This window comes from Alligator sinensis, unplaced genomic scaffold (genome assembly GCF_000455745.1).
Source record: "Alligator sinensis unplaced genomic scaffold, ASM45574v1 scaffold1283_1, whole genome shotgun sequence".
Lineage (NCBI taxonomy): Eukaryota > Metazoa > Chordata > Crocodylia > Alligatoridae > Alligator > Alligator sinensis.
The window spans coordinates 2053474-2064411 of NW_005842091.1; the positions used below are offsets into that span (position 1 = coordinate 2053474).

At 52.5% G+C, this 10938-nt stretch overlaps 1 protein-coding gene across 1 annotated transcript in view; it reads left to right on the forward strand.

The window, feature by feature from the left end:
• Window positions 1–10938, forward strand: part of CACNA1H (calcium voltage-gated channel subunit alpha1 H) — a 400429-nt gene that overhangs the window by 381157 nt on the left and 8334 nt on the right. Inside the window, exons 31-33 of the mRNA XM_025204646.1 lie at window positions 4011–4132; window positions 5541–5879; window positions 8384–8539. Coding sequence (XP_025060431.1) covers window positions 4011–4132; window positions 5541–5879; window positions 8384–8539 — 617 coding nt within the window. The remainder of the gene's footprint in view (window positions 1–4010; window positions 4133–5540; window positions 5880–8383; window positions 8540–10938) is intronic.

Sequence of the window (10938 nt, forward strand, 5' to 3'; positions counted from 1 at the left end):
AAAAAAGTTTTCAGAATCGTAGAGAGTTAGGGTTGGAAGGATCACTCAGTCAATTGTCCATAGACAGTGTTGGAAGGATCACCCGAGTCTTGTCCATGTGATTGTTGTTGAAAACCACTTCCCCCAATCTGAATACTTGAGCAGTAACTGGCTGGCCAGGCATCCCTGATGTATTACCCAGGGACATGGTAGTGTGTATGGCTGCTGGAGGAAGGGCAGGTCATACTGGAGACAAACTCAGCCTGGCATGGTCCTGCCCTGCTCCCAGGGCCTGGCTGTTGAAGGAGGGAATATCCCACTTCCAAGCAGATGACTTTGCACCAACCATTTCTAGCCAAACTCAGTGTAACATATGCTCGCACACAGTGTGGCTTCTTGGCTCCCTTCTCATGTCTGGTGCTCATGAGTAGGGTGACCATGAAATCCAGGACACTGCCCCCCTTGCACCCCCACTATCCTCCCGTCACCCCTGAGCCGGGGCAGGACAGCACGGTGCACAGAATCATAGGAAATTGGGGTTGGAAAGGACCTCAGGAGGTCACATCTAGTCCAAATACCAGCTCAAAGCAGGCCCAGCCCCGACTACATCATCCCAGCCAAGGCTTTGTCTAGCTGGGTCTTAAAAACCTCCAAGGATGGAGATTGCACCACCTCTCCAGGTAACCCGTTCCAGTATTTCACCACTGGTGATTAGTGGCTTTGCACCCACAGAGCCATATGTTCTAGCTCCGTGCTCTCAGAGGCCTGTGACCTGCTCCAGTCCCTGCAGGAACCACCCATCCAGGGGCATTGTTGACACGCTATCAGGCATGCCCGAGCCCCCAGCAGATCATAACCACGGACTCTCCCATGGCCCCGTCTACTGCACCATCACATTTGCTATTTGGAAGGCCCAGGGACAGACTGTCCCGGGGGGGTCTCACAGCTGTGGCTCCGCATTCCCACACACGCTGCTCCGAAAGCCTTTGAAGCTCTGGGTCAGGGCTGTGCTTGGTATTGGATAACAAAGCTTCTGCAGAGCGGCTCCTTTTGCAGCTGACAGAGTGCAGGGGAGAGGCTAATCGTCTTCAGATGGGTTTTAATGAGTTGCACCCCCGGCGAAGGCCGGGACTGAAAAGCTCAGCCGGGCTGCAGGATTTATAAGAAATAACAAGAGCTTCTGGAAGTTGTGCAATGCCCGTGACTCCAAAAGCAGCAGCAAGAGTTGTCTACAGCCCTGCGAGGCTTTGCATCCCTAGATTGCCATGGTCGATCCCTGCAGCCTCGCTCTGCATACCCCTGTTCTTACAGATAGGGAAACTAAGGCAAGGGGGAAGTAGCTTGCCCAAGGTGACCCCACAATCACTGCCACTGCTGGGAAAAGCTCCCAGGTTTTTGACTCCTGACTCTAGTCATAACTAGTTTCCAGGGGAAACATGATCGTTCACACCAGGGAACTATACTCTTGTGGTCGAACCTGGATTATTCGTATCATATGTTTCACAACCTGCTTAATTTGTAGCGGGCTCTTTAATGGAGAAGGAGCCACTGCGCTGTTTGCTGCAGCTCTGTATACACCCCTGGGTGTTGATCAAACCCTCATCTTCAGAGGAGCCAAGGAACCTCACCCCGGGAAAAACCCGGAGCTCCTAGCCACCAGATGCTGTACACACATGTAGCAAGAGCCAGTCCTTTCCAGCCTAGATAGGCAAAAGAAATGTTGCTATATCCCCATTTTACAGATGGGAACACTGAGGGAAGCGATTTGCCCCCGACTGTATAGAGCATGGGGCAGAACCTAGACCTTGGTTCCAGTTCAGTGCTTGAATCACTAGGCTAGCTTGCCTTAGCTGCCTTTGCAATTGTGCATCTGCACTATGATATTCATACTTGAGCAGCTCGCTCTGCTGTGGGCAGCACTGAAAAGGTAGATTGTGGTTCCCTGGCGGCTGTAATACCCACCCTTCTTTGGGCAAAAGACACCCCACTGCTGTGCTTCAACATAAGGACGTGCCACTTCAAAATCCCGCCTCTCTCCATGGTTCGGGCACTGTCGAGGGACCTGGAAAATGATGATTTGCATCCCTGCTCTGAGCCGGGCAGCCGATGGATTTGAACCTGAGCTCCCACACACCCAATGAGGTCTCCGAGGAGCGATGCTGCCACAGCTGCCCCTTCGCTTTTATTAAAAAATGCCCGGAACAAAATTGTTTCCTTCCACCCAAAACGGATTGTTTTTAGTCGCCAAAAACCCAGCCTCCTGAAAGGAAATCCGTCTGCCTCTTTGTTTTTGTCTTATTCACACTCAGCCTCCAAACCAACCCCCCCGTGCCGTGCGAAGCCCTCGCACAGGCACCTTCTGCTGCTCCGATTCCTTGCTCTGTGCGCGCTCGCACTACTTTTGGCAACCCCGTGCAATCAGGAATTGCTGCATGTGGTTAGAGATTGGGAAAAGCCTCAATCCCAGCTGTGGCCAGCACCCAAAACTCCAGCCAGACAGCAGCCCACTTCCCCTTCCTGACTTTTATTGGGAAATATTTTATTTTCTCGTCCGTGGCAGCTGCAAGTCACTCCAGCTCCCTCCCTGTGCCTCTTGGCCGGTTGGGGTTTTTTGGGTTTGGGGCTTTTTTTGTATGTGCTTCAGAAATGACTAATAATGAAACACAGCAAGAAGGATTGCTGCCTGTCCTAATGAAAATGTAACGAGCCTGTGTTTTACGGAAGGAGGGACATATTGTGTTTGCAATTTCCATTCATTAGGGTATTAAATGGTGGGGGAAACAGTATAAAGGCGCTCGCTTTATTCCAGTGAAATGGTCCCTTCTGGGAAATGTGCTCTGTAAAAACAATAAAAAAAATCAGGATAATGAACCACAATTGAGGGGATAATAGACAAAGCATATTGTGGAGCAGTAAGGAGGGAAAGTGTGTGTTGAGAAGCCCGGTAGCCGCCGATGATGGAGAGCCAGTTTATACGTTTTGACTCGCGTCCACATAGCTTGAAGCATCGTCTCCGGCTCACGCTGCCAAGTGGATGGAGGGGAACGGGATCCGGCTGGTACCCAACGCAGCCTGCTTTGTCTGCGTGATGAAGTTAGCCTTCTTACATTCACAGCAAAGACGACGACACATCCTTTGGATGTGCTATCTAGGACAGTTGCTTGGGGAGAAGAAAGCGTCCGCAGCAAAAGTTACTATTGCCCCTGGGAGCAAAGGAAGGCAAAATCCTCAGTGCAGATCAGCTTGGGCTGGCCTCCAGGGTCCTGGCCTCCTGAAGCCAGTGGGCTATGAGATGACAGTGCAGGGCAGCATCTCAGGCCCTCTCTGCTTACATGGCATGCTTTTGGGGTCAGGTTCTGTCCTTTTGGTCCTTTCTCCGTACAGCACGTAACATGATGGGTACCTGGTCCTTGACTTGGCCTCCTGGGTGCTGCTGCGGTATTGCTAACAACATTTTGTGTGACATGAAATGATGGGGCAGAATGAAAGAGCCCCCCGTCCCTCCTGCAAGGCCCCTTTGTGGCACCCCTCGCCGCGACACCTAGGAAGCTTGATAAACACAGAGGCTTGGCAATGGGCACGTTCCTGGCCACAACCCTCCATCCCTGCTGGAGAAACCTCACCCTAAAGCAGCATCACCCGCTTTCCAAGTAGACCTTGCAAAACCAGAGCATCCAAGCTCCCTCGCTGCCCTCCATCAGCATCCCCCCACCCCGGTAGTACTCTTTTGCAAAATGCTAAATACTAGCTGTTATTATTCCAGGCTCTTGTAAAGTGCTTTCCATCAATTGGTCTCCAAGCAGCGTAAAAGAGAAAGCAGCCTCACTGTCCCCATTTTACACCTGGAAAAACTGAGGCTCAAGGAGGAGATGCATCTTGCCCCCAGGTCACTCAGCAGGCCAAAACGGTCTCCTGAGGGCCTGTCTAGCACCCCGTTCGTGGGGCTGCGCTGCCCTGTTGAACTAGCCTGACTGCAAGGGGGCCAGGCTCAGAGCTGTTTTCACGGTGGTGCTTTCCCTTGTTGTGCACAGATTGCAGCGAAGACAATCCCTGCGAGGGCTTGAGCCGCCACGCCACCTTCACCAACTTCGGCATGGCCTTCCTCACCCTCTTCCGGGTGTCGACTGGAGACAACTGGAACGGCATCATGAAGGTAGGTGGGTTCGTTGCCCGGAGCGTGCGCGCTGGTTCCACGCGCGTGAAACAAAGTGAGCAGCAGAGGCGTGAAGACCGGCCAAAGGGAAAAATACAAATATTGTCTTGAAACATTTTGTTAAAGATTAAATTAAAAGTTTGGGGTTGGGAGGGGTCTCTTTTTTGTTTGGTTGGGTTTTGGGGGGAAGCAGTGTTTGGTTTGGTTTGGTTCGTGGTTTTTGGTAGGGCTTTTTTGGTTGGTTGGGTTTGCTTTGGGGGATTTCCTTTGTTCGGGGGGTGTTGCTGGAGTCTTTTTGTTGCTTTTAAACATATTGAACAGAGTGGTTGGAGGTGTTTCCGCTGGCGTCTCTAACCCAATAAATGGTGGGTGCAGGGCAGGGGATGGATCACGCTAGAGAGATCTAGCTGGATGCTCTCCTCTGTAGCACCCGCTTCTGCCACTGTTGGAAACAGGACCCTGGACTAGAGGGACCGTTGGTGTGACCCAACATGGCATTGCTTCTGTTCTTATGTTGAAATGAAACTCTATTTTTTTTTGTTTTAGTGTTTTCTGGCTGGATTCAGCCTGAATTTTCCAATCCATTCCCCCCCTCCAAGAACTTTATCTTTTGGTGAATTAACAGTTCATCTCTCAAAACTTCCCCCAACTCTCCGAGCTGGTGGGCTTTGCCGTGCTGCACGCTGCTGGACAGAAACAAGTGGGAGTCATAAGCCCTATGCTGTTACCAGACAACACCCATCCCCTTGAGCAGTGGAGACTGTGCCCCTAGACATCTTCACTCACCGCATCCGCTGTGCCACGTCCCCGTAACCCAGCACTGGACCAGGGTGTTTCTGCAGAGCTGCCAGTCTCTATCTTTAGGCCTTACATGATTTCATAGATTTCGTAGACATTAGGGCTAGAAGGGACCTTGCAAGATCATCAAGTCCAGCCCCCTGCCCAAGACGTAGGAAGTCAGTGGGGACAGATGACCCCAGCAAGATAAGCATCCAAGTGTTTCCAGAGTGAGTGGTATCCATCTACTCTGGATGCCACCTACTCGAGGTATCCAGAGTAGGTGCTTGCACCACTTCTGGGGGGAGCCTATTCCAGACTCTGGACAGTAAAGAAGTTTTTCCTTATGTCCAGTCTAAAACGGTCTTCCAGCAGTTTGTGACCATTAGACCTTATCTTCCCTTGGGGTGCCCTGGTGAAGAGAAGTTCTCCCAGTTCATGATTGCACACCCCTGATATACTTATGATAAGCTACGAAGGGGTGGGTCTCCCCGCTAAGTCCTCAATCTCTTTCCCAAGTAACATTTCTGCAGCTTGCACCGTGCTTTGCTTGCTGGCTTTGGAGCCGTTTCAAGGCTCGTTAGCCAAGGTCTGTTTGGGTCCAGCCTCTTCCTCTCTTTCCCCATCGCAGGACACGCTCCGAGAGTGCACCCGGGAGGACAAGCACTGCCTCAGCTACCTGCCGGTCATCTCCCCCGTCTACTTCGTCACCTTCGTCCTCATCGCCCAGTTCGTCCTGGTCAACGTGGTGGTGGCCGTGCTCATGAAACACCTGGAGGAGAGCAACAAAGAAGCCAAGGAGGATGCCGAGATGGACGCCGAGATCGAGCTGGAGATGTCCCGCGGAGCTGCCACCCCGGCCAGCAGTGGGGGTGGAGGGAGCACCGCTGCCTCCGACGGCAGGGCCCCGTACGGGAGCCAGGAGGGCGGGAAGCTGGAGTCACCCCTGCGAGTGAAACAACAGGCACTGGTAATGATGCAAAAAGGCCTCTTCCTCCTCTTACCGGTGGGGAACAGGAGCTTCTGAGCCGTCCGTGATGACAGGCAAATGCTCCAGAGGCGTTCAGAGCCAAAGAGTTGGCATGACACCATTCAGCGCAGTGGCTCAGACAGGGTCTCCGACCCCATCTCTTTATGAGATTTCCCATCTGGGCAGGGTATCTTGGCACTGTTACCTCCATGCAGACCCTCCGGTCCTGGGGTTTCACCGCCCCTCTCTTGGGGAGCATCCACCTTCTGCTGTTCTGCTAGAAACCAGCAGCGGAGAAAGGATCCCATTTGAGTCTGGAGGAAGGACCTAGGGGGCTGCTCTGCTCCTTGGAGTTCACTTAAACAGGAACGGCCACTGCCGGGGGGGGGAGTTGGTCCAGCTGGGTCACTGGGAAACACCAGGCCTCTTGTCCTAACCACCCCCATTGCAGAGACCAGGGCGATGGGCTGAGTTTCCTTTATGGCGACAGAAATCCAGATCAGGTTTTCCTTAGTCCTACCCTCTTGGTAAGGGTTTTCAAAGGAGCCCATATCAGTTTGAAATCCATTGGGGAGTGCTCCCCAGTTTGCAAAAAAACCATCATTGGACCCCCTACCCTGGGAACAAATCCTAACTCCCAACTCCCTTCAGGTAGCCTCTGAATGCCAATTTGGTCGTGGGAGACTCCAAAGTCCCACGGGTACCAACTGATGTAAACTTCCTTGGCCAGTGCCGAGACCTCACCTGCTCTCATGCAACCGGGATTGTTAAGTCTTTGATTCTTATTAACCCTCCCGGAAAAGAACAGGACAAGCCAAACTAAGGCTGGAGAGAAGTGAGGTCTGTCTCGCACGGTGTTGGCGTGTGAACAGCAAATGCAGAATGGCTGTGTCGATACAATCAAAACTAAATCTAGCATAAGATCAATGGGGAGATGCGGATGAAACGGCATTTAATGACGAACTCTATTACGGCAAATGAAAAATGACTCAGTTGGGCAGTCACAGGGCTTCCAGCATTTTGAATGTAGCTCTTAATGGACGTTTCCACCGGCCAGTGCAGCACAGCAGAACAGGTTGACTTTCTCTTGGGGGTGTGAGGGAGATCTTTTCTCTGTATGCAAACAAATCGCGAGTATTTGGGGATCTGTAAATATTCCCCGAACGTACTGGACCCTGGGGGCGGTTTGCAAGATTGTTCACGTTGCTGATATTACTCACGATGAGCCCCCAGAGTCCCACGGGTATCGCTCCTTGGAGAGGCGACTGAAACTTTCTTAGAATAACAAGTAGCAGACGACCAGTCACACGTAGGGGTTTTGACGTGAGTAACTAATAGTGGCACAATGTGTGCAACCCTTGGGCTGCTCAGACCTTTCCATGGCCATCCACCAGCCGATACTGGGATCCCAGCTGAACAAATTTGCCCCGTTGTGCATTACGCTACTGCTAAATCACCCCGGGGACGGCACTGAAGTCACCTGGCAGTGTCTCCAAGGTGAATTCCTGCCATGATCTGCATCTCAGGTGCGTTAGGTCCGTACCGGTGCCTTAGTATTCACGCATCACGTGCCGACTGGGACCAAAGGGAGGTGTGTCTGCTGTCAGGTCAGAATTTGCAAGTTAACGCACTTCCCCCCCAGTACACACCACCAGTTACAGTGGGAGGAGACTCCCAACTGGGTTGCCATGCCCAGCTGGAGTGGTACCTTAGTGTCCATCCAACTAGGCTCCCCAGTATGTAGATGCATTTACACTGGGCTGTTTTGCATGCCATTCTTGAAGGCACAGTCCTATTTCCAGTACCAAAGAAGCCAAGCTGGTTGCCTTTTGGGATAAGCAGTTGGGAGCTGGTATGGATGACCCTGTAGAGATGTCCAAGGAGGGGAGATATGATATAAATGCCATCCTCGGACTTACTTACCTCCCAGGCTCGACTGCATTATAGCTGGGAGTGGAGCCGTTAGTCTTTCCTAGCGATTCCCCTAATGCTGGCCTCACCATTGCGACAAAGGTAAGGGGAGCCCAGTTCTTCACTGCTAAGCAGTGAACCTGGCCAGGAAAAGAAAGAGGCACCTATTAGAGGGTGGCTGAAGTGCTGTTGCATTGGGCATTACCTTGGAAGCTGTAGGAGGACTATGGATAAACCAGGGCTCCTCACGGTACTGACAGGGTAATGGGATGAAGTTGGTATCTCTGACCTGGAATGGAAGGACCTCTGACCAGGCCTGTGTACAGTGGGCTTGTATGCCTAGGAAAGAGGTAACAAGGCACCCAGTAGGCTCCAGCCACGTGAATTGGCACCAGGAGGTCACATCTAGCCACGTGAATTGGCATCAGTGTGTCACCACTTCCTTCCCTCTTCCGTTCTCCATTGCACGGATGGGGCAGGCGTGGGAACACAAAGGGGAGAGCGTGTGCACGCTTAGGAGTGATGTGTCGCCCACCGTCCCGGCCTTATTCTGCTACTGATACTTTTTATCTCCCTGATTTTTGCACCCCAAGGAGGCACTGAGCTGTGAGAACGTGTCTTTAGCCATGCCAGACTCAGACCCGCTGGAGGGCGGAGAGACTCCCGTGATGCAGCACACGTCCTTCTGCTCTGTTCCTCACCACCATGTCCCGACACCTTCCCACAAAGCCCCCGGCCACGGGTCAGAGGTGAATGAACCACGTGCCGTTGCTTCTGCCTTGTGCCTTCATGCTTCAGTGCTGTGCCGCTAGCCGTGGCGTGTTAGTGTTCCCGTAGCGTCGTCTTCCTCCTGTCGCTTCCCGGCTAGAACGGTCCGTTTCCATTCCTGTCTTTCATCCTGCCTTTGCGTCGACAAAACCTGTCCTGTCTCGTTCAGCTGGGACCGGAACGTGCATGAGGTGCTGCTTTCGGCTCAAAGAGCCTCGCGGTGCTTGTGCAGATAGACGGATAGATTTAAGACGGATAAACCCTTGGAAATAATATTCCAGCCTGTCTCACGAACCTTTTCCCTGGTGAATCGGTCTGAATGCCACATACGTGATCCACAGTTGTCCTAGTAGCTTTGTTAGTCAAGATGATCAGCCAGCGATACCGAGTTCCCACGGATTTGCTACTTTGGTAGGCATTTTGGTTAGGGTGCGAGACACTGGGGCACATTTCTTAAGCTAAATGGGAGTGAGTAGTGGGTCAGGTGCTTTTGACGGAAAAGGGCAGAGTTGCATTTCCTTGCCGTGAAACTTCGGAGCAGCCTCGAGCAGGTGCATAACAAAAGTAATAGATGCAACGTGGCGGTCTGGGCATGCGGAAAGAGGATGGTCTAGAAAACAGCCACAGCTCCCCTACGGCTTGTTAGCCATCCCTCTTTGTATGCAGATCCTCCAGGGAGGGGCTGGTAAAATGTTAGATGGGCGCTTCTTCGGGAAGCAGCCCGTCGCTGAGCAAGCCAGAGAAGCCATGCTCAGCTCATGACATGCCACAAGGAAGGTAGGAGCTAGTTAGTGGCTTTCCATCCCAGTGAAAGCCACTGACTTGGGAGCACACAATAAGAGCAGGAGTTGCCCACGCTGGCACGCACGGCTTGTGAACTTCTTCCTTCCTTGGCCATGGATCAGATAAACCCAAGTTTTATCTCCGCACCCCTTCCAGCACCACTGCGTGATGGATGAGGTGGCCTCAGTCTGTTTTCCTATGCAGCTGCCAAAAGACTCCCAAGTGTACTAGGCACTGAACCCCTCCCCTGCCAAACCATGCTTGCCTTAAACATCATTTCTCTTTCTCCAACTCTCCAGTGACCTTTCCCTAGCCCAGCAGGCTGGGTTGGGCACCGCTGGCATCTCTGCAGTGGGTTGGGCACTGCTGGCACTTGCCCGCTCTTGTTGGATGCACATGTAAGCACTTGTTTTAGACCGAGCCACTCTTTGCTCAGGCTCTTAGCGGACTGTGGGATTGGCCAAATGGGCCAAACTGTCTCCTGTCTCTAGCATAAGAGTAGGCTACAGGGGTCTCCACCTGCCATTTGGAATAATGAATGGCTGACCATACAAAAGGGACCCAGACCCCACGGAGATGAGTGAATATAGCATGGCAACATCACCGTGGGATTTGCAAGCTCCCCAAGGCTGGTCTTCTAGGGTCTCTTCAAAAGCAATCTGGCTTCTTCGTTACCGGGATACCTCCCCCATCATTGTTCAGCTGTAATGAGAATGACTAGAGGGGCAATGCCAAATATCTCTGGGTTTCCTGCAAGCTGGTGTCATCTCCCAGCCAATCCTGGGCTAAGGTTTAGTCCTTGGCTGTAGAGGGCAGGACAGGTCACGATGGCAGCCTTGTCTCCTTTCAAGCTGAGTTTTGATTTAGCATCAAAGAGGGAACGTGGGAAGGGCATCTTTTGGAGACAGGCAGTAATTGGCCCTTTGCATGTACTCTGGTCCCAGGGTTTCTGCTATCAGGCAGATAAGGTGCCAGGGCAGACAGCTTGTTAACATCGAGGAGAATGAGGGGGAGGAGGGAAGTGCGGCCCGGTTAATCTGTGAGAGTCAGAGACTTTCAAACGGATCCCAGTTCTGGCAGGCACCGGCGGGAAGATTTGTTTTCTGCTCTTTTCTGGACTTTTCACCACCGAAGAGCCTAGAATCGCTGGTGTGGGAAATAGCTAGGGTAGCCCCGAGTCCAAGAGACAGACCCCGTTTGCAGAGGACAAGCGAGAGAGATCGAAAGGAGCAAGCGGGGCCAATATGTGCCTTTGTGGCAGCCCCTTCTCTGGGAGTCCTGCCACGGCTCGTTTGCAGGCAGCTGGCCCGGTGCCTCCAAAAAGGAGCAGCCGTCCAAGCTGCAGGGCCCGCGTGTCCTGCCAGGCATCCCTGCTTGCAGAGCCAGGGTTCACCATTTAATCACGCAAGAAGGGTCATGTCCTGCAAAGGCATTTGGAGGATTATTTCTTCACACAAAAAAAAATAGTGGAGTCTGTTTGGGGGCTGAGAAGAAATACCAAGTTGGCAGGTCTCCGCACTTAGGTGCATTGTGCACCCAAAGTGGGGGAGAGGCAGCGAGGACGGTCAAAGTGTGTGGTTCCTGGTTTAGCTGCTGA